The sequence below is a fragment of the Neofelis nebulosa genome, chromosome 10 (genome assembly GCF_028018385.1).
Source record: "Neofelis nebulosa isolate mNeoNeb1 chromosome 10, mNeoNeb1.pri, whole genome shotgun sequence".
Taxonomy (NCBI): domain Eukaryota; kingdom Metazoa; phylum Chordata; class Mammalia; order Carnivora; family Felidae; genus Neofelis; species Neofelis nebulosa.
Window position 1 is genome coordinate 69,978,218 of NC_080791.1, and position 24,302 is coordinate 70,002,519.

The window sequence follows — 24,302 nt, forward strand, 5'->3', positions numbered from 1 at the left end:
TAATTTGTGAGCTGTTCAGGAGCGTTGTTTCCCTAGCTGTATTGGGAAATTTATCAAGGCTTTGGGGTCTGTGGCCTGCTTTACCTGGGGACATTTGGTAGTCTTCGATATGCTAATACACTTTATTGATTTCTAGTTGGGATAAAGTATACAGTTTCCCAGCCCCATTTACCATGGTTTGGAAAATGCTGCCTTGGAGGATGTATGTACCTGTTTTTAGGTTCAGCCTTGAGAACAGATTCAAAAGGTGCATAAGAAGGTGACACAAGAGAAACAGGAAATACAGCATAAAGCAGAAGCTTCAAAGCACTTTTCTGCTGTTCAGGGTTGCAAGGCGTTTGCTGTAATAATCAGACGGAGTCTGAACTGCTTCTAAACTGAATCTAAACTACTTTTATAACCAGTGAAATACCTGATTCTGCCAGCTTGTTCTCAAAGATCTTAATCTTCATGAACAGATTTTGGTAGTTTTAAATTACACCACACACGATCTGCCTGAGTCCATTTTTGGGAAAATCTATAGGTGGTCAAATGTAATGTTTGTGGTAAATATGATATATTTTCCTCTTAACATTAGGAATTTGAAATATTTTTGTGTTAGTCTTTCGATATATTATGGAGTCAAATGCACAACTTCCATGAATTGCTAAGCACAATTTTAGTTGTGTTGGAAAAGTTCAAGAAGCCCGGTGTTTGGTGGTACACTTAAAGTATTAGTACACCTATGTATATTTGAATCCTATATTTTCACTTTTCCTTTTAAAAAAAATTTTAGTATTTATTAATTTTGAGAGGGAGAGAGCACGTGCAAGTCGGGTAGGAGCAGAGAGAGGGGGAGAGAGAGAGAATCCCAAGCAGGCTCTGTGCAGTCAGTACAGAGCCTGATGCAGGGCTTGAACTCAGGAACCGTGAGTTCATGACCTGAGCCAGGATCAAGAGTCAGACACTTAACCATCTGACCCACTCAGGTGCCCCTGTATTTCACTTTTCTGAGTAAGTATCAGGATAAAAATTTCATGTCTTTAAATGAAAACATTTTCATTAAGGTAAGGAGAAAGCATTGCACAATAGTTTAAGAAAGAATCACGTGGCTTGTGACAACTACTTTGTAAAAATTATTTTCTCCCAGAATAGAATTGAAGATATGGATTTACTACAAGCAATTAGCAAACTGTTAATCGGAGCTCAACCCTTCTTCGTAGGCTTTACAGTAGAGAAGTTACCCCACTGGTACAGGCCTTGAGGACAGAAACAAAAACAAAGGGAAATGGATATTGCTGAAAACTTTAACTTTTCTTGTCAGCAGATAATCTTAATTCTGTAGAATTGACATTTACTTTCTAACGCAGGAGAACTTGACTTTTTAAGATGTCTTTTGTTTTTTTACATCACTCCAAGGAATTTGGAGTCTGAATTTTGTTAATGGCTAAGACTTTCCAGGATAATGAAGCCTTAGAGCACATGCTTATTGGAGTATGTGTACAAAATAGTTATGTAGTGCCCCTAAAAGAACTAATGAACCTATTGAGATTCCTTACCACCAAGAAGTATCTCAGACACTGAGGAAGATAGGATTCAGAGAGTTAAGTATTCGTATGCCAATGTCTGTGTAGGCAAACAGAGTGCCCATTATATCTCCTTCAATGGGTGCTCACAACAGGGTTGGACACTAGCATCTTTTATTGAAAAAAGAAATGTTAACCAAGATGCTACAGCCATTCTTTTGTTTGTGGAAAAATGCCTCATAAGCCTTAATTTTTGAAAAAGGAGAAAGGAACCCACTATTCTTACCAGCTTGAGTACAGTAAATAGTGTACATTTTGAGTTTGCATTTTGGCCTCTTGTTTGTTGCTTACAGCTTACTTGCAGAGGCAGTTGGTTTTTTTTTTTATGTTGAGTTTTGAAACAGCAAATAATGATTGCAGAGTTATTAAAATATAGCAGAAAGACACAAGACCAGTGGTTCCCAGTATGCCTCCAGATGGAAGACAATCAGAAATCTTAAAGTATATATACTCTTCATAGTCAAACTGAAATGAGTTGGCTTGCTTTTGGCCAGAAGTGTGTCAACTCCAAGTGGTAACTTACTGATTAGAAGTTGACAAGTAAACAAGCAAAAATGAAATTTTTATTCAGTAAATGAGGTTGTTTGGTAAAAGGCAAAATATTTCAAAGTATGAGGCCCATGCAGCCATTTTTTTTAGTTTTGGGTGGCTGAAAATATGTTATAAGAAACAACTCGGGGCGCCTGGGTGGCGCAGTCGGTTAAGCGTCCGACTTCAGCCAGGTCATGATCTCGCGGTCCGTGAGTTCGAGCCCCGCGTCGGGCTCTGGGCTGATGGCTCAGAGCCTGGAGCCTGTTTCCGATTCTGTGTCTCCCTCTCTCTCTGCCCCTCCCCCGTTCATGCTCTGTCTCTCTCTGTCCCAAAAATAAATAAAAAACGTTGGAAAAAAAAAAATTAAAAAAAAAAAAAAAAAAAGAAACAACTCTTTGTTGTTCCCTAGGGCCATGAAATAGGTCCAACACGGATTAAATAGTTGGCAGTCTCAGAAGTAATAAATTTGTTATTATTTCACCATGTTCTTCGTGGCAGGTGGTGTTGTCTGAAGATGGTCTTACCAGTATCTCCCATTGCACATGCTCTTTCATTGTGACCTTGACTCTTCTCTCATCCTGAGGTGGGGTTTATGGCCCCTCCCCTTGAATTTGAGTGGTCTTGTGACTCACTTGTAACCAGTAGAATGCAGGAGTAGTTATACTTGTGTGACTTTCAAGGCAAAGTCAGAAGAGGTTAGAGAGCTTCTGGCCTAGCTCACCAGAATACTGGTTGTGAAGCCTGTAGCAGCTTTGTAAGCAAGCTAGCCTGAGACTGCCATGCTGCAAAGAAGCCCAAACTACTTCATGTGGAGAGATGCAAAGGATCTAAGATCCTGAGCTAGAACTTTTCAGCTAGAACTGTTTAGTTGAATCCTTCCCAAATTCTTAACTCAAAAATATTGTGAGAGAGATTAAAATGGTTATTGCTGTTTTAAGGTACTGAGTTTTTTAGTGATTTTGTTACATAGCAGTAGATAATCAGAGTCCTGCTTTTCCTGAATCTGCTACTATATCTTGAGATTTGACAATGTGCCAATGCACAGTAAGGAATACACCCCAATGATTGGTTCTGGGACCTCAACGTTAACCTTATTTTGATCTTTCACTTTTGGAATATAAAGCTTTTTTTTTTTTTTCTGTTTTATTCTGCACCCATTTGGAAAAGCCATTCCATTTTTAAGTATTTAGTAGAGTGTATTTTGGTAACTGAAGCTGTATCATGTGTGTTGGAAAGTGTCCATGATATTATTGCATGAGAGCACATGCATCATCTTTAGAAGATCTTTCCACTGTACCCTAATTTTAGTTGCTATGGTATTTGGCTTTCTATTAGTTTCCTAGGGCTGCTGTAACAAAGTACCACAAACTGGGTGGCTTTAACCAACAGAAATTTATTGTTTCATAGTTCTGGAGGCTAGAAGTCTGAAATCCATGCTCCCTCTGAAACCTGCAAAGGAATCCTTCCTTTCCTCTTCCTAGGTTTTTGGTAGCAATTTTGATGTTCTCTGGCTTGTAGCTGTATAACTTTAATCGCTAGTTTTGTTGTCACATGGAATTCTCTGGAGTTCTCCCTGTGTATCTCTGTGTCTTCACATGGCCCTCTTCTTATAAGAACACCGGTGATAATTGGATTAGTGACCCACTCTGCTTTAGTGTGACATCATTTACCTTAACTAATTACATCTTCAAAGATCCTGTTTCCAAATAAGGTCACATGCTGAGGTACTGGAAGTTAGGAATTCAAAAGATCTCTTTTGGGGAACACAGCTCAATCCGTAACAGGCCTCAAGGGAGATTGGTTTTAGCCATTTACGCATTTTTACTCCAGATTAGATGTGAAGGGGGTTTTTCACCAGTACCTATGAAGTCTGTTCTCTGCGCATTAAGTCCATCTTTTCGGCATGCACACATAATACACATAAAATTTGATTGTAGTTTTTAATGGTTTAGGCTCATTGACCCTTTGAGAATCTGATAAAAGCACTGGATTCTTTCCCTAGAAAGATGTATAGATGTATGCTTGGGAGTGCGTACTTGTGCACATACACAACAACATTTTGTTTTAACGTGTTCTTGGACCTCTACCCCTATCCCTGCTCCCCAAAGCCTGTTCATGAACTTCTGGATTAGAGAGTTAACTAATTTAGGTTACTTAGAGATACCTAATCCCCATCTCTTTTAGTGGAAAAACAAAAGGAAAAACAAGAAGCTGAGGCGATCCCTCATGGTTATTGTAGCTACATGCAGTTTTCTGGAGGATTTTCATTTTTATGTGATATAATATCATGTGCTTAGTCTCTTCCTTCCCTTCCTGCTCCCCACCCCCATATAAAACCTTTAGCTAAGGAAAATTGTAAACAATGTTATACTTTTCTGTAGAGAAGAATAGTCTAGGTTCTTTTAGACGTGGATCAATATATAAACAGACTTTTATATCTTGCTACAGTGTTGGCTTAGCTCATGACCTCTTTAAATTCTCTGTTATTTTTTTATTATTACATCAAAATTATTTTATAAAGGATAGTAATCTAGGGTTTCTGAGTCTGCAACAAGAGTGTATCCTGTGCTCTTCTTCACTTGTAGCCTTTTCTCCAACATAATATTGCCCAAACCTCAGCCTGAACATTTTAATAGGCTTTCCTTTTAAAAGTAACAGATTTTTTTACACACTTTGTAACAGACTATAGGTTATGTCTTCATTTTGCATTTAGCCTCTGGCGTATTTGTTTCTGAAGCCTGGCATTCATGTATTGGCTTGTTTTTGACGATATTACATCAAACAAATATTTACTGTCTGTTTTACATGACACATATGGTAAGTATAGTAGTTGTGAAATCACAGGAGATGAATTTTCAGACCATACTGGTTTCCCTTTGATGCCTTTCTCCTTTGTATTCATTTTTCTGAATATGAAATATTGGAAATCATTGTTTAGAATAGGGGTTGGCAAACTGACTTTCACACTACCTTCCTCTTTGTGAATGAAGTTTTACTGGAACATGTCCATACTCATTCATTTACTTAATTATTCATGGTTGATTTTGTGCCCCAAATGGCAGAATTGAGTAGTTGATATTAAGATTGTATGAATGGCCCACAGAATTGAAAATATTTATTGTCTAACCCTTTACAGAAATCTTTGCTAACGGTTTGTTTAGAATATTTTGTAATTCTACCTTCTAAGGATACTTAAAAATTTTTTTTCCTACTTTTTAGTTATGGAATCTAAAGGATATTAAAAGACCATTTAGCTCAACTTTTTATCTAGTGTTTGAATTTCCTTTGGTGTTGCTACCACGTGGTCGTCCAGATTAAAGGTCTAGGACAGTGAGACAAAACGGGATTGGATGTGCTATGTTAAACACAGAATAATAACCCCTGGTTGGAAGTCAGTGACTCCCATTGAAAAGATAAATGGACTATCTTATTCTTTGTCCATTGGCTCTCCCTGCTGTCTCCATTGGTAGGTTTTTACTTTGGGTTTGTTTATGTGGTGAGGGCACAGAGGAGCCAGATTTTAATAGGAGGACCGCTAAATGGACCCTTATTTCAAGATAATAGCTATTAAGTGGTAGAAATTTATAGGAAGATTGATTGAATGGTGAGACATTAACTTGAGACTTTCATATTCAGTGCTTAGTTTTCCTGAATAAATTGCTAACTGCTAAAACATAGAACTAAGTCCTTACAAATATACTTTGTCAGATTTTACTGTTTGTGTTAAAAAATGCTGGTGCAGAAAGAAACATATACAGGTAGAACAAGTCCAGACTTCACTGCAGAACTGTATTTGGTAGTTCTGTGTACTTGACAACTTAGTGAACATGGTGAACGTAGATGAGCTCTCGGGAGATGGAAGAGAGGTGCATCTGATCCCAAGGTCAAGATTATCCTAAAGAGGAATGAATTTCTCACATTGCATTCAGGAAATCCAGTCTGTTAGAGTCTAGTTCTTCAACAGTTTCTTAGTTAACATCTGGTCTTTAATCTAATCTAATAATTTTCCATCTAATAAAGAGAAGGAATGAAAATGTAAGTTATAAAGATTAGCAGAAGATAATATCCCCCCCGCCTTTTTTTTTTTTTTTTTAACACTACTACCCTTTTTACTTTTGCGACGATTTGTCAAGTGCAGCTCAGTCTCTCTGTCTCTGTCCCTGTTTCTTGGTCTGTCTCTCTTGCCCACTGTCATATCTCGAGAGTGTTCTTTTTGCTGTAATAAACTTTCCTGCTTCTGTCGCACAAGAAAAAAAGATTTGTCAAACTTTTTTCCTAACAGTGAAAATGAGTTTGTAAATAGAAGACAGAATATAGTGGAGACTGGCTAACTGAGAAGAAAATTTGTGCTTTCGTATATTTTTTGGTACCCTCTGATTTTTCTATTTTATAAAAAGTGCTTTAAAAAATATATAACACAATGCACCTAGTACATAATTTAACAATGTACAAAAGGATATGTAGTGCAAAGTAAATGCTTTTCATCTCTGTTCCCCACTTACCAAGTTATCCCTCCCAGAGATAACCATCATTACCAATTTTTTGGCTTTTTTTTTTTTTTTTTGCCAGAAATAATCTATGTATTTATAAGCATGTGCATACTTTTTTTCATTCCTTTTCTGTGTCATAAAGGGTGGTGTATCATATAGGATATTACTTCTTGGCTTTTAAAATTTATCTTGAGTGCTATTTCTTATCAGTATACATATGTTGAACCGCCTCATTACTTTTTGAGATGCAGAATATGCCATTATAGGGGTATGCCACTTTGCTCATTCACCTGTTGGTGGACATTTAGGTTTTCAGTCTTTTGCTATCTATGTTGCATTAAATACATCATTGCACACACTTGTAAGAATAGCTGCAGGATGAACTTTTAGAAATAGAACTGCAAAGGTAATGAACATGTAAAATTTGATAGATATTGTCAGATTCCCTCCCATGGTTTGCACTAGTTTATATTCCTACCAGCACATAAGAGAGGCTGTTACTTGTGGGGGCACCTGGCTGGCTCAGTTGGTAGAGCATGTGACTCTTGATCTTGGGGTCATGAGTTCAAGCCCCACGTTGGACGCGGAGCATACTTAAAAAAAAAAAAGAAGAAAAGAGTGTTTTACTTGTGTAAAAACTCTATCAATTTTTTGGTCTTTGTGAGTCTCATAAGTAAGTGAAAAAATAAATCTTGTAGTATTCATTTGCATTTTTCAGAATGAGTAAGATTGAGCATTGGTTATAGATGGAACATCACATTTTATGTTAAAGACCATGGATATGTAATGTAAAGGTGTGTGTGCATGTGAAAGTGGGGGAATAGTCTTGATATTTTCTTTGTTCCTTTTTGTCTTGTTAAGTAAAACAGATTATTACAGATTGTTAAATAGTCTTGGCACTCAGGATCACTGGGTCTAGTACAGTCTTATCAGTCAGTGTGGTTCCTGGCATCACTTAGGAACTATTAGCAATGAGGAATCTCCGGCTCATCCTAGACCTGTTGAATCAGAATCTGTGTGTTAACAAGGTCTCCAGGTCATTTGTGTGCCCATTAAAGTTAGGGAAGCACTAATAGAGAGATTCACCTGGCCTAAAAATAAGGCTGGAGCCTCCCAAAGAGGGTATACAAATTAACCTTTTGGCTGGGCAGGGGGTGGTGGGGGGCGGGGGGGCAGTGGCTCACGAACTTGGTTCTAAATTTGACTGGTAAAAATATTTAAGGTGTGAAATTTTGTGCCTTGAGAAACGGGAGCAGGGGTCTTTGGATACAACTTTGTCAATAGAATGTTTCATTTCCACAGGGTCCAGAGGGTCCAGAATTTATTAGGATTGAAATAAAATTTTGAAATAGGGGCTCTAGGTTTAGGGCCAGGTTCTGGGGAGAGGTAACTGGTAAGAAAGAGCTAGGCCGGCTAAGGAGTTCTAAGCGTCTGACTAGATTTCAGCTCCGGTCATGTTCTTATTTATGGTTTGTGAGTTCGAGCCCCAGGTCGGGCTTTGTACTGATGGTGTGGAGAGCCTGCTTGGATTCTCTCTCTCTCTGCCCCTTCCCCATTTGCACTCTTTCCCTCTCTCAAAAATAAATAAATAAACTTAAAAAACAACAACAACAACAACTGGGAATCGGGGAGATTTGGCCTGGGGCAGAAGTTGCCACCCTCTGGTCTAGACTCATTCTATGAGTACAGGGAATTATGCAGCTTTTTGAGCAGGTGGATGTGTCGTCTCAGAGGCTCTTGTGGAATTATTTAAACTGATAGTGAGATCTGGGAAAAAGGCATGAAAAAACAAAGCACCTTTTAATGATGTAGGAAAAAAGCATCTGGAAAATAAACTTTTTTTGAAGTCTAATACAGAGAAATTCACAAGTACAGTTTAATCTGTGACTAATCATAAAATGAATTCACTTATGTAATCATACTCAGGGCAAGAAATAGAATATTAGAGCCCCAGAAGACCACTGTGCCTCCTCCCTTCTCCCTAGCAGTGACCACAATAGCTTGACTTCTGACCCCTAGATTAATTTGCTTTTATTTGAATTTTGTATGAACGGAATCACACTAGCTGTATTATTTTGGCATCTGGGTTCTTTGACTACTATTGAGAACTCTTTCGGTTTCATTGCTATATAGAATTTTTCTGTTAGAGTATGCCAGTATTTATCTATTTTGTTAATGAGTATTTGAGTTTTTCCCACTTTTAGGATGTTGCAAGTAATACTTCTTTAATCTTCTTGTTCTTCACATCTTTTGGTGTTCGTTAGTAAATGTCGCCAGTTTTCCAAAGTAATTGTATCCACTCTTGCTGTACTACTAGTGTTGGGAGTGCTCTAGTTGTTCTGTACCACCGTCTGCAAGTTTGAGACCCTCCAGGGTAGAGGGATTACCTGGGTTGCTCCTAATAAAGCTGCCTTGGGACTATAGCCTGATTTCCTACCTTAGGAAGCATTTGATGGTTTGTTAAACCCTGTTAGCCAGTAAGTAGGCATGTCTTGTCAGTTGTTGTCAGGCCCTCAGAGGTTTGGTTTAAGCCTGCTTCTGCTAAAATCATTCATTTCCTTCCCCAATTAAAAAAAATGGGTATATGTACATGTGAATATACCAGTGTCCTGTCCAGAGATAAAATAGCTGTTAGTCTTACTTTGGTAATAAAATTTTTTTCTACTCTAAAAATTAAACTCATAATTAAGTGATTTTTTTTTTTTTCCCGGAAAAGACCCCTAACACATTTCTAGACTAAAATATTGTAGTTTGGACTGACTGCCAAGGGATCGTACTGAGAATCACTGCCAAAGAATATGGGGAAGATGAATAAGAAAATGGAATTACGTTTCTCATCATTTGTGTATTACATTTAATCCTTACACAGATGCTGTGAAGTAAAGGGAGGGTTGGGTATGCTATCTGTATCTTAGAAATGAGAAAACCAAAGAACCAAATAGGTTAAGTAAGTTCACCCCCAAGATAAATGGGTGAAACTGGTTTCCAACCCAGCTCTGTTAGACTCAAAGCCCAGGGGTTCCCACCATATCAGGGTCATCTGAAAGGCGTTTCCACAAAAGGGCCTACATTATTTAGCAGGAAGCAGTTTATAGCAGAACCTGATTTCATACAGTACTGAAAATGGGTTCATTAGAGATTACTTTCCTACTCATTGTAGGGGAGGAAAAACTTTCCTTCTCCCCTCTTGAGTTCTATGGCTGGTGCCTGTTAATTAAACTGACAAGAGCCAGATTAACAGGAGGAGAGGGGTGTGTGTGTGTGTGTGTGTGTGTATTTATATATTATATAAATAAACACTTTTTTTTTATGTGGGCTAGGGCTTCACAGAAAAGACATGAAAAACCAAAAAGAGGTGGTTAGACTTGAGAGTTTATATACCATATTAACAAAGGGTGATAAATTATGAAGTGATGGTGGGAGAATGGGTGAAATAGGTAATGGGAATTAAAGAGTACACTTATTGTGATGAGCACTGAGCAATGTATTTAATTGTTGAATCACTGTGTTGTACACTTGAAACTAATATGACACTGTATGTTAACTGCGCTGGAATTAAAATAAAAAAGCAAATGAAGTTAATTAAAAGTGCAAAAACATTATGAAGAAGTGACCAGACAAAGGAAAAGGAGTTTGGGCTTCTAAAAGCAGTAAATTGTAGGAAGGTAAATATATGAGAAAAGTAATAGAAGATAAGGGTTATTTTAGTAATGTTTGTTGGTGCTGACTCATCTCAGTGCTAACTTTACATCTTCTTCATGACCATAAAACTCCCTCAGAGTCTTCATGGCAGTCCTCATTTCTCAGAAGTTTCTGCTTTTAATCAGATAGGGGAAGTTCAGGGAAGACTTGTTTCTGTATCTGTTAAATCTCGATTGCTCACAGTAATCCATATGGCAAAGTGACATATTTAAGTGTATATTCTGATCCACCATGCTCCCTCACACAACACTACTATTATTCATAGGCAGTTAAGTACAATACATGTTTTCAAAGTTCACTGATCCATAGGATTACTTTGGTATAGATACCTGCAGAAACATGCTTGAATTTGTTGCTTATCTTAAGACAGACCCCAGAGCATCTTGTCTTCTACCCTGTCTTACCACCTCTACTGACCTGGGTTTTTTGTTTCTAACATTCCAATGAACGATTTTATCTAGTAAGGTCTTGGCAGTGGGCTGGGTGCAGTGGAGTTGGAAATAAATCCACTAACCTTTGATAAGGGCATATTTCTATTTTTTAAAAATACTTATTTATTTTTGAGGGGCAAAAGAGAGGGGGGGACAGAGGATTCGAAGTGGGCTCAGCACTGACAGCAGTGAGCCCGATGCGGGGCTCGAATTTATGAACTGCAAGATCGTGACCTGAGCCAAAGTCAGGTGCTCAACATACTGAACCACACAGGCGCCTGATAAACGAGTATTTCTGAGGATAATGTCTTTTTATTCAGACTGATAGTGAAAATAATTAAGCCCATCTAGATGGTCTTTGAGTCAAGTTCTGTTTGATGGACCAACTTCTTATGTTCTCTTTGTTGGCTGCCCTCAGGGAAATCCTGGTAAATCTAATTGCCTTTATATTTTAATTAAGTCTACCTGACCAGTTAATAGTTACATTTCTATTTGTGTTGCTGGTTTGGCCCATCAACTTTTTAATGTATGTGTGAATTTATGAATGAATTAATGAGAGTACGAGCAGTGGAGAGGGGCAGAGGAAGAGGGAGACAGAATCCTAAGCAGGATCCCATGACTCTGGGATCATGACCTGAGTGGAAATCAAGAGTGGACTGATCCACCCAGGTGGATGGGTGCTTTTATTGTCTATTCTGCTTTTATTGTCAAATGATTTGGAATTTTAAGAATTCTTCTACCAGAATTTGCCTTTTTTCATGTTAACATTTTCTGTGAAGCAGATTTGTGTCTATCATATGTCTGAAGGCCCTGTAGGGGAAAATGCAGTTCTGTTTACTCCTGTAGTGAATTGTGCAAAATGAAACAGACCTTCAAGACCATCCTTTCCAACTTTATACTTTTTCTGAACCTCTTTTCCAGTGCTGTGCACTCAGTCTTTATCAGTGAGCTGATGCCTTTACCTCACCACTAAGGGCAAGTAGAAACTTTATTCCCCCTGCAAAATGTGGGATTTAGTGTGAAGATATTGCTTCAAATTTGGCTCTGCCCATGGGTGTGCTGAGTGACCTAAGGCAAGAAAATTATTAAGGAGGCTTGTGGAAAATTATATCTGAAAACATGAGAGATACAACTTTTTGTGCTTAATAGATTTTCCTTTTCCTTTATTTTTATTATGTATTTTTGTCATCACTGGTGAGTCTTCTGTCAAACTTTGGCTTCAAGCCCTTGGAATTGCCTCTCATTCCTTCTTCCTACCTTGCCCTGCTCTCCACATAATTGTTCACATTTGTCTTTCTTCTTAGCAAGTGTCTGAAACAACTAGTTGACAGAATATTAAGACTTTTAATTACAGTTTTCAGCTCTAATTCAAGGAAAGGAATTCCTATTTCTTAGTAGTGAAGAGCTGCTTTTTTTTTTTCTTTGCTAGATTTTTGTGGCTTTCTGAATATTCTAATACCCTAATCTCTCACTTTAATAGCTTTATCTATTGAAAGAACTCCTTTAAAAAAAAAAGTTGAAATGGGAGGTGTAGGATCTGCTCTTTACTTATTTATCTTAACCAAGTTTCTAAAACTAATGAGACAGCATGATTAGCTTTCCACTAATATTAAGACATTTATTATGAGAGTACCATTATGTTGCAAGGGTGCAGTTTATATTGACTGAGTGAGTGCTATCTTGAAAGTTCTCTATGGTTTCTCCATTTGTGGCCATTTCAGGCTCTTTTTGCCCATAAGACCTATTTCATGTTCCCTTTTTACAGATAAGGAAACAGGTTCAGAGTAGTAATTTTATCTTAGGATCTCATGGCTTCAAAGTGGTACCATCTGGACTTCAAGTGAGTGAACGTAGGAAGTGAGTGAATGTATCTTCATTTAAGTACATTTGTAATATGTTTTCTTAATGTAAATATAAATACATAATATAAAAGCACCAGGAAAACCCACTTTGGCAAGAATACCTTGAAAGATTAGAAACATTTGGTACCCAGCATTTTTACTGGTCTTTTGAAAGATTTCTGCCTCTTTAACTTTTGAACCATAAGAGAAGGTTTGTTTGTTTTTTAATTTTAGTTGACACACAATGTTAAATTAGTTTCAGGTGTACAGCATAGTGATTCGGTAACTTTATACATTATCTTCAAATGTAGCTACCAACTGTCACCATACAACTCTATTACAGTACCATTGATTAAATCCCTTATTCTGTACTTTTCATCCCTGTGACTTATTCATTCCATGACTGGAAGCCTGTACCTCTCACTCTTGCTTCACCTGTTTTTGCCTATCACCCCACCCCTCTTCTCTGGCAACCACTAGTTTGTTTTCTGTGTGTATGGGCCTGTTTCTACTTTTTGTTTGTTTGTTTTGTTTTTTAGATTCTACATATGAGTGAAATCATATGGTATTTGTCTTTTTCTGTCTGACTTATTTCACTTAGCATAATACTCTCTAGCCAAGATATGCTGAGTAATGTTCCATTGTATACATATATCACATCTTCTTTACCCATTCATCTATGGAGACTTAGGTTGTTTCCATATCTTGGTTATTGTAAATAATGCTGCAAAGAACATAGGAGTGCATTATCTTTTTGAATTAGCGTTTTTGTTTTCTTTGGGTAAATATCCAGTAGTGGAATTACTGAATCATAGGATAATTTTGTTTTAATTTTTTGAGGAGCCTCTGTACTGTTTTCCATAGTGGTTGCACCAATTTACATTCCCATCAGCTGTGCAGGAGGGTTCCTTTTTTTCCATATCCTCACAAACGTTGTTTGTGTTTTTTGTCTTTTTGCTGCTAACCATTCTGACAGGTATGGGGTGATATTTCACTGTGGCTTTGATTTGCATTTCTCTGACAATTAGTGATGTTGAGCATCTTCTCACATGCCTGTTGGCCATTTCTGTATCTTTGGAGAAATATCTATTCAGGTGCTCTGCCCATTTTGGAACGGATTGTTTTGTTTGTTTGTTTGTTTGTTTGTTTGTTTCATTGTATAAGTTCTTTATGTATTTTGGATATTAGCCCCTTACTGGATATATCATTTGCAAGTACCTTCTCCCATTCAGTAGGTTGCCTTTTCATTTTGTTGATGGTTTCCTTTGCTGTGCAAAAGCTTTTTATTTTGGTGTAATTCCAGTAGTTTATTTTTGCTTTTGTTTCCCTTGCCTGAGGAGACATGTAGAAAAATATGGCTAAGGTTGAAGTCAACAAGATTACTGCTCATGTTTTCTTCTTCTAGGAGTTTTATGGTTTCAGGTCTCATATTTAGATTTTTTTTTTTTTAATTTTTTTTAACGTTCATTTATTTTTGAGACAGAGAGAGATAGAGCATGAACAGGGGAGGGGCAGAGAGAGAGGGAGACACAGAATCGGAAGCAGGCTCCAGGCTCTGAGCCATCAGCCCAGAGCCCGACGCGGGGCTCGAACTCCTGGACTCACAGACCGTGAGATCGTGACCTGAGCTGAAGTCGGACGCTTAACCGACTGAGCCACCCAGGCGCCCCTCATATTTAGATCTTTAATCCGTTTTGAGTTGAGTTTTGTGTATGATATAAGAAAGTGGCCCAGTTTCATTCTTTTGTCCAGTTTTTTCAACACCATTTGTTCAAGAGACTGTCTTTCGCCATTGTATGTTCTTGCTTCCTTTGTCATAGATTAATTGGCCATATGAGCATGGGTTTATTCCTGGGCTCTCTATCCTGTTCCACTGACCTGTGTGTCTGTTTTTGTGCCAGTACCATACTGTTTGGATTACTGCAGCTTTGTGGTGTGTCCTAAAATCTGTTGATTGTGCTAGCTCCAACTTTTTTCTTCTTTCTCAAGATTGCTTTGGCTATTTGGGGTCTTAAGTGATTCCACACAGATTTTAGTACTATTTGTTGTAGTTCTGTGAGGATAAGGTATTTTTTAAAGAAAATACTCAGCTGCCACTGTGAAGTGATGTTTTCTTGAAGGCATCTCAAGAACAGTAAAAATAAATATGAGTCACATTTTATAGCCCCTCCGCCCCAGCAGGCAGGAATGATAATGTTGCGGTTTTTCCTCAGCATTGCAGTGCTGCAGCTGTTTTTCAGCAGATGATAGCTTTTGATGTCTTGCTATGTAGAACTCACACAGTCGAAATTGAAACAGCATGCTGTAGGATTGGCAGCATTTTCTTTCCTGGCATTTTCTAGTAGCTTCTGGCTACATTGGCAGGGCTATGTGGAAGATGTTACAAGTCTGGACTTGCCTTAAAAGAATTCTCATTTGTGCTGGCTTTGTCAATAAGTTAGCAGTAGGGTGAAATTAATGTATTGGTGGATGGGGGGAATCAAGGATACTTAGAGTTTGAAAATGCCTAGTGCTTGTAAAGTTTTTGGTGACATTGTGATAAAGTGGGAGATTTATGGGAATTCTGTTCTTTCTTCCGTGAAGAAAACCGTGTAACTCACATGTAAACAGTACCTGAAACTGGTAAGAAGCAGTTTCATCCTGAAACTGTCTTAGCAAGCAGCCTTTCTACTGCTACGCTTGAGGAGAAAGAATTAAGTTTGGTAAAAATTTTCTATTTACAGATTTGCTTTTGAGGCTTTAGGGGAAGACGTCATTGTAGATGAGGGAAAAAACATGTAGTTGTGTTAGTTTAGGGTTGAGCCGATCACATATTCAGGCTATAAACCCTCAATTATTAAAGGAAAAACTGCCTGATATTTTTTCTGTTTTAAATGCATATGTACACCTGTGGAAAACTTTCTTGTGCCTGGTATCTAATAGGTACTTAAGAAATGTTTATTGAATACATTTTTACATATGAAGAAAATGAAGCTCAGAGAGGGAATTAGATGACTTGTTCTAGGTCATATTCTCAGCACACTGTGGTTAACATTTGTAATCAGCATATAGTTGTTATCAATACCTACTGGATTTATTAGGTATATTGATGCAGTTTTTTTCATATCTCCCTTCAGTGGGCTATAGTTTTAATTAGGCTTTTGGTCACTGAAATCTTGAAATAGTCTTGCTTAGACCTGAAGCAGGTTATAACTAGAGTAGCCATATAATTTACCGTGCAAACTAAAACACTTCAGAGGGCTATACTCAAAATTCAGGTGGGATAGCATGTACAAACCAGCTTTGTTCCAGGCAAACTAAGACCTATGGTCACACGAGGTTTTTATTTTTATTTTTTTTTAAATTTTTTTTTCAATGTTTTTTATTTATTTTTGGGACAGAGAGAGACAGAGCATGAACGGGGGAGGGGCAGAGAGAGAGGGAGACACAGAATCGGAAACAGGCTCCAGGCTCCGAGCCGTCAGCCCAGAGCCCGACGCGGGGCTCGAACTCACGGACCGCGAGATCGTGACCTGGCTGAAGTCGGACGCTTAACCGACTGCGCCACCCAGGCGCCCCGAGGTTTTTATTTTTTAAAGTAAACTTTTTATTGGCATGTAGCATACATTCAGAAAGTCCATAAATCTGAGTGTACAGCTTAATGAATTTTTAAAAACTGAGCCAACCTGCATCAAGAAATAGAACATTACTAGTCTCCCAGAAGCCCCCTCCCACCCTCTTCTGGTCACTGCCTCTTCTTTGCAAGATAACCATTCTTTTAACTGATGAGTTTTTGTCTGTTTTTGAACTTTATGTAAGTGGCATTATGTAGTATGCACTGTTTGTGTCTGGCCTCTTTGGCTCAGCATTCTTGTGGGCCTCATCCATGTTGTATGTAGTGATTGTTCCTTCATTTCATTGTTTTTTTAATATTCCATTGTGTGAATATGCTATAATTTATACAACATACTATTGACAAACATTGGGATTGTTTTAATTTGGGGCTAACAGGAATAGTGCTCCCATGAACATACTTGTTGATGAGTCTTTTGGTGAATGTATATACTCATTTCTCTTGGGTATATAATTAGAAGTGGAATTGTGAAGTATGATATATGAATGTTCAGCCTTAGTAGGAATGCCACTTTTGCTAAGTGTTAAACCTGTCTGTACTTCCTCTAGCAGTAGGTGAGCGGTCCAGTTTCTCTGCATCCTTACCGATACTGTGTATTGTCTGTCTTTTTCATTTTAGCCATATTGGGGACAGTGTAGTGGGATCACATTGTGATTTTAACTCAATAACTACAGATGGTGAGTTCCTTTTCATGTGCTGATTGACCATTTGGATCTTCTTTGGTAATGCCATTTGGATTCTCCTTTATGTTTGCCTCAAGCCTTTCCCATTTTTCTATCAGTTTATCTCTTCTCCTTGTTGAGTTGTAGTTGTTTATATATTCTGGGTGGTAATCAGTTGTTATTATACATACCACAAATACCTTTTCCTCTAATTTGTCTTTTCTGCTTATTACAGTGTTATGGGATGAACTTAATTTTAGTGTCCTCCAGTTTATCGATATTTTTCTTTTGTGGTTAGCACTTCTTGTGTCCTATTTAAGAAATGTTTGCCTACCCCAATATCATGGAGATGTTCTTTGTCATTTTCTAGGCCTGTAATTATCTTACCTTTCACATTTAAGTGTATAGTCAATCTAGAGTTCATTTTTTGTGTGTAGTGTGAGGTAGAAGTCAAGATTCATTTTCTTTTAAGTTTCTATTTATTTATTTTTTTAGTGATCTCTACACCCAACATGGGGCTTGAACTCATGACCCTGAGATCAAGGATCACACGCTCTTCCGACTGAGCCAGTAAGGGACCCCCAAAATTCATTTTCTATATGGATAGCAAATTGACTGCATTATTCTTTGTCCTAGTACCACATTCCTGCAGCTTTATAATACATCTTGATATATGGTAATGAAGTTCCCCAGCTTTGTTGTTCTTAGTACTTGTCTTGGCTATTATTGGCCCATCGTATTTCCATAACATTTTAGGATCTTAGTTTCCATCCACAAAAACAGCTTAGGTTTTGATTGGGATTGTATGGACCCTAAGGATGGTGAGTTGACATTTCATTTATTTAGAAGTTGTCTTCTAATCCAGGCATGTAGTAAATCTCTTCATTTATTTAGGTATTGTTTAATTTCTCTCAGTGTTTTGTAGTTTTCAGAATAGAGGTCTCAAATATCTTTCAGATTTACTTCTACCTTCTGGTAGTTTAAAAACATATAATTCACCGAGGTAAAATTTACACAATATAATGAACCATTTTAAAGTGAACAATTTAGGGGCGCCTGGGTGGCTCAGTAGGTTAAGCGTCCGACTTCGGCTCAGGTCATGATCTCGCAGTTCGAGCCCTGCATCGGGCTCTGTGCTGACAGTTCAGAGCCTGGAGCCTGTTTCAGATTCTTTGTCTCCTTCTCTCTCTGACCCTCCCCTGTTCATGCTCTGTCTCTCTCTGTCTCAAAAATAAATAAATGTTAAAAAAAAAAATTTTAAGTGAACAATTTAGTACAGTTCAGTGTTGTGCAGTCACCACCTCCGTCTAGTTCCAAAACATTTCCATCACTGCAGAGTAAAGCTCCTTAAGCATTTTGTCTCCACTGCCCACTCTCCCACCCCTCAGCCCCTGCCAACCACCTGTATGCATTCTGTCTCTATGGATTTATTTATTCTGGATATTTCATATAAATGAAATCCTGTAGTATTGATGTTTTGTATCTTATTTCACTTAGTATGTTTAAAAAAAATTTTTTTTTACATTTTTATTTATTTTTGAGAGAGAGAGAGAGAGCGAGCGCATACTTGGGGGAGGGGCAGAGAGAAAATGAGACAGAATCCGAAGCAGGATCCAGGCTCTGAGCTGTCAGCACCAGAGCCTGATGTGGGGCTCAAACTCACAAACTGTGAGATCATGACCTGAGTCGAAGTTGAATGCTTAACCAACTGAGCCACCTAGGCGCCCCTCACCTAGTATGTTTTTGAAGCTCATTCCTCGATTGTAGTGTGTGTCAGGTCTTCATTCCTTTTTATGGCTGAATAGTATTCTGCTGTAGGTATATACCATAATTTGTTTATCCATTCATCTGTTAATGGACATTTTGAGCTGTTTGTACTATTTGGCTGTTGTGAACAGTGTGCTATAAACACGCATGTACTTGTTCGAGTACCTGTTGGCAGTTTTTGGGGCGTATGCCTCAGAATGGAACTGCAAGGTTGTATAATTCTGTTTAACTTTTTAAGGTGCCACTACCTTTCCCATAGCAGCTGAACCGTTTCACGTTCCCACAAGTGATGTGCACGGGTTTTAGTTTCTCTGTGTCTTCTTTAATACTTGCTGTTTTCCATAGTGTTTTGGTGTTTGGGATGGTATCTTAAGTGGTTCCAGTTTTTTGTTACTTCATTTTCCGTGTCGCTGATGTATAGAAATACATTTGCTTTTTTCCATATAAACTTCGTATTTAGCCACCTTCTTAACTTCATTTAATTCTAATAGTTTATTTATGTGTTTATTGGATTTTCTCTATACATCTGGATTTTGGATTTTCAAGTGCTTTCTTATTCTTCTGTTCCTTTTTCATGTACTTTGCTATTTTATGGATGCAATATTTTTGTGAATGGCTTGGAGAATTTCTTTAGAATTTAAATTCTGTTTAAAATTTTATTGCCCTTGTTTCCTTAGCGGTTGATTCTGTTGCTTTTCATTTTGGTTCTTCTTATTTTGTTAGGTATTTCTTAAATATCTGGTGATCTTTGGTTATCTAGTCATGTTTATGAAGGATCAGGGTGGTTGGTTTTGGGGGCTGATACTGGCTGGCTTCCTCTCAGTTTTTTGCGGTCTGTTTTTCCAAAAGAGCTTTTCTCTGAATGAGATTACTGATGCAGAATTCTGTGTGAGTTTATTTGTTTTTTTAAATTTTTTAATGTTATTCATTTTTGAGAGACAGAGACAGAGCATGAGTGGGGGAGGGGCAGAGAGAAAGGGAGATACAGAATCCGAAGCAGGCTCCAGGCTCTGAGCTGTTAGCACAGAGCCCTAAGTGGGGCTCAAACTCACAGACCGCGAGATCTTGACCTGAGCCGAAGTTGGATACCTAACCGACTGAGCTACCCAGTCGCCTGAAGTTTTATAGTAACTTTATTTTTTATTTTTTTAAATGTTTATTTATTTTTGAGAGAGAAAGAGACAGAGCACCAGCAGGGAAGGGGCATAGAGAGAGGGAGACACAGACAGGCTCCAGGCTCTGAGCTGTCAGCACAGAGCCTGATGTGAGGCTTGAACCCATGGACTGTGAGATCATGACCTGAGCTGTAGTCGGATGCTTACTTGACTGAGTCACTTAGGCGCCCCTTTGTGAATTTGTTTTAAGGGCCAACAGCAGCCAGATAGATAGACTTAGGACCTAAAATTTATTCTAGGGCTCAAGTACTTTGAGACTTTTTTCTTTCGTTGGTTTAGTTTCCTCTCTCTTGATTCTCCACCTCCCCCGTCATTTGTGGATGTCTGGAGCAATGTCAGGCTCAGCCCTACTTTTCTTTTGTCCCTAGCACCCATGCTGGATGTTCTTCTCAGCAGATCTGGATACTAAGCCTTGGGAGCTCAAGTTTATACCGGAAGTAAGGCTGTCTTGAGTGGCTCTGCTGTTCTGTGAGCAATCCTTTAATTCCCTTGATTTCCCTATGACTTTTTTTTAATTTTATTTTTTTATTTTAGAAACAGAGTGTGCACAAGCGGGGGAGAGGGAGAGGGAGAGGGAGAGGGAGAGAATCTTAAGCAGGCTCTACACTCAGCACAGAACCCCAACGCGGTGCTCAATCCCAGGACCCTGGGACCATGAGCTGAGCCAAAACCAAGAGTTGGACACTCAACCGACTGAGCCACCCAGGTGCCCCTGATTTCCCTATGCTTTAATTCAGTTTATTTATCTTTTTATTATTTAAAACTTTTTTTATTATTATGTTTATTTATTTTGAGAGAGAGAGAGAGAGAGACAGAGTGTGAGTGGGGGAGGGGAAGAGAGAGAGGGAGACAGAATACAAAGCAGACTCCAGGCTCTTGAGCTATCAGCGCAGAGCCCCACATGGGGATCAAACCCACGAGTGTGAGATCATGACCTGAACCGAAGTTGATGCTCAACTGACTGAGCCCCCCAGGCACCCTTTTAATTCAGTTTCTTGATTCTGGGCTTGGTGTTCTCTGTTCAGGGAATTGGGACATTTCTTGCCTCCTTATAAGTCCTTTCCTATGGTTGCTTTGCTTGGGTTGCTATTTCTTCTGCTATGGCTTTTCTGTCAACTTAGTCTTATCTTTTTCTTCTAGAAACTCTTTCCTTCTCTCCATTCTGCTTGTTTTTATTTTATTTTATTATTTTTTTTATTAAAAAAATTTTTTTTTACATTTATTTTTGAGAGACAAAGAGAGACAGAGCACACGTTGGAGAGGGGCAGAGAGAGAATGAGACACAGAATTTGAAGCAGGCTCCAGGCTCTGAGCTGTCAGCACAGAGCCCCACACGGAGCTCGAGAACCATGAGATCATGACCTGGGCCAAAGTCGGATGCCCAACTGGCTGAGCCACCTAGGCACCTCCCTTCTGCTCTTTAATGGGTCTTTTTCTTATCTTTAGATGTTATGAATTTATTATTTTTTTAATTATGAAAGTTAGAACATAAAACACGTGTATCTACTCCCTAACTTAAAGAAAACATAAATTGAAGTTCCTATTCTCTGATTGTATTGCACTCCCTCTCATGCATCTGTTAATATCATCTTGTGTGTGCATTTCTGAACAACAAAGAGCATTGTTTTGAAAGGGTTTGAGCTTTGAATAGTGACAGACTGCATGAATCCTTCTGCATCTTGTTTTTTTCCATTCATCATGGTTCTTTTGTTTGTTCAGTCTCTTAGTATACTATCTTTTCTGCTGTTTTAGTGGAATTTGGACAAATGGGATAATTCAGCTCACGTATTTCTTACTATGACTTTTTTAAAAGGGAGATTTAAGCACCTTTTGGATATATTGTCACTAGACATGGAAGAGAAAGGACTTGATGTTACCTCTTCTTGTTTCAACTGGTGATGATAGGTGAATATGATACCCCGCCATGTTATACAAGCTAGACAATTGAGTCTTGCTGCTGACCTCTATTTGGTGTTATAAATCCTTTTGGAGACAGTGAAATAGAATTCATTTGTGTGTAGGGTTTAACTGAGGTTTAAGTGAAGATTTGAGTTCTTATTGCTGGAAGGAATTTTTAGAAGTCATTTAGTACAAACTGGACTAAAGAAACCTAGGCCCAGAGAAGGTGAGTGACTTGTCTGAGGTGATCCAGGTGGAAAACACAGGGGCCAGAAATCACTTTTGCAGTTCGTTATTCTTTCCACTTTACTACAGTTAACCAGAGGTTAAAGTCCCCTTTTGCTAATATTCAATTTTGACTTTTGCCTGTTTATTTGAATAGCAAGAGATTTTTAGTGCATAAGAAGTAACAAATCTTTGAACTGATCTTTATTTGCTGTGTTTTCCTTAGGATCAGAATGGTTTCAATCCCAGAGTACTATGAAGGCAAGAATGTCCTCCTCACTGGAGCTACCGGTTTCCTAGGGAAGGTACTTTTGGAAAAGTTGCTGAGGTCTTGTCCTAAGGTGAATTCAGTATATGTTTTGGTGAGGCAGAAAGCGGGACAGACACCCCAAGAGCGAGTAGAAGAAGTTATTAGTGGCAAGGTAAGTGTAGAAAATGATCACTTGGAAGAAAGAAAAGAATGTGTGTATGTATAATTACTGTAATCATCAACAGTTCAGTTTATTTCTTCCGTGTCCTGAAAAAATTAGTACCCAAAAAAAAGTCGTGCAGGATGGTAATAAATGGGATATGACTTGTGATCAGTAGGAGAAAGGAAGGTTTCCTCTGTGATGGGCAAAATTGTATAACAAGTTCTAAAATAGCTATATGGTACATACTTAATGTGTTTTCAGAATATTTGGAACATATTGTTTGTAATTACTAGATATTTTAAATAGTATTCAGAATAATAACGAAGACGTAGTTTCTAACTACCTAATGTGCTGTGAAACACTGTGCTGTGATAACACTTAAAAATTTGTAAGCACTGATTGCTTCCCATAACAGTATTAGGAAGTAGAAAAGTCACATATTATTATTGGACAAGTAACATGATGACAGAGGGGTAATATAGGATATGAGAATATGTCATGTATTTTGAACCTTTAGAAAAATATTGCTAAGAAAAAAATGGAAATGAGCTGGAGTAAAATTATTTCATAATCCTAAACTTTGAATTCTCTCAGAATGAATGAATTAGATTATCTGACATTCATTGATAGTAAGTTTAGTACAGTAGCTATGTAAGTTTTTAGTTAGGTATTATCTAGTACCTTTTAATCACTTGTAATTAGTATGCTTTAATTCCCTTCCTGATTACTCCCTCCCCTAGTGGGAGGTGATTCATTGTTACTCATTTTTTATATCTCAGAAAACATTTACTATGCATATTCAGTGCTGGGAACTTGATTGATGTAGGGGGTTGAATGGAGGGATAAATAAGATAGAATCCTTGCCATAATGAAGACTGCCTACAAGTTAGAGAGTTTTTAAGAGAGAAGAGAGGGTATAGAAGTGTCAAGAGAGACCAAATAGGAACAGTTCTTGAAGTTAATGTCTTGGTTGGAATTGGGGCTCGGGTAAAATGTCAAAGATTTGGGCATCTCCTCTGGGACCTCCAGGGCAGTGGATCTAAAGACTTTTCTCCACAATAAATCTAATTTGTAAAGAGAAAGCATACCTTACACTTATTAAAGCCTGCAATTTATTGAACTTATGTGACTTAACCAAAACATATGACCATTATTTTCAACATAAAGATACTTTGTCCTCATATATTTGTCTAAATTTTGACTAAAGTAATCCATAAAATTGTGTCATTTTATGCCTTTAATTCCTTCCTGGTCCGTCCTGCCACTTAATCCTAGGCCACTCATTCCCCATTATGTATATAGCATTGCTAGTAAATCAATAAGATGAGGTTTTTTTTTATGTCAAGTATCAATGAATGCGCACTTGAAGTTAGTAAGAAACTTAAAGGTAAAGCCTGCTATGATTTTGAAAAAGAGTAAAGAGCATAGGCTAGGAGCATATGCTATAGTGGGACATTGTCTTATAGTACAGTTTCTCAAACTATTGACATTTTGGACAGGATAATTTTTCATTATCAGGAGTTGTCCTGTGCATTGTAGGATGATCAGCAGCATTCTTGACTCCACCTGCTAGATGCCAGAAGCCCCTTCCCCCCACACTCCCAGTCGTGACAATCAAAAATGTCTCCAGATGTCACCAGATGTTCCCTGGGGGGTACAATTTCCCCAAAGTGAGAACCACTGATGAATGTCTCTGGGAAAGGAAACTCCATTAAGATGGTGATGATTAACTAAAATAATTAACCACAAAATAAATTCTAGAAAGGGAATAAAGTATATCAAAGAGGGCATTAGTGAACATAGTAAAGGAGGAACTAATTGGGGTACCGGTGAATTAAAAGCACCGGAAGACATAGTATTGAATAAATAGCTAGAAAGGGAAGAGTATCAGGTTTGAGATGTAACTTGTGAAACAGCATGAGCCTGTCTTGGTGGTGGAGATATCTGATACGATGGGGAGTTAAAAGGTCCTTGGCAATCTGGGAGAA

At 38.1% G+C, this 24,302-nt stretch overlaps 1 protein-coding gene across 4 annotated transcripts in view; it reads left to right on the forward strand.

Moving 5' to 3' along the window:
- Positions 1-24,302, forward strand: part of FAR1 (fatty acyl-CoA reductase 1) — a 79,519-nt gene that overhangs the window by 19,128 nt on the left and 36,089 nt on the right. For all 4 annotated transcript variants that reach the window (XM_058688300.1, XM_058688301.1, XM_058688302.1 and 1 more), the window contains one exon: positions 22,128-22,323. In XM_058688300.1, the coding sequence (XP_058544283.1) occupies positions 22,135-22,323 (189 nt within the window). In that variant the 5' untranslated portion in view covers positions 22,128-22,134. The remainder of the gene's footprint in view (positions 1-22,127; positions 22,324-24,302) is intronic.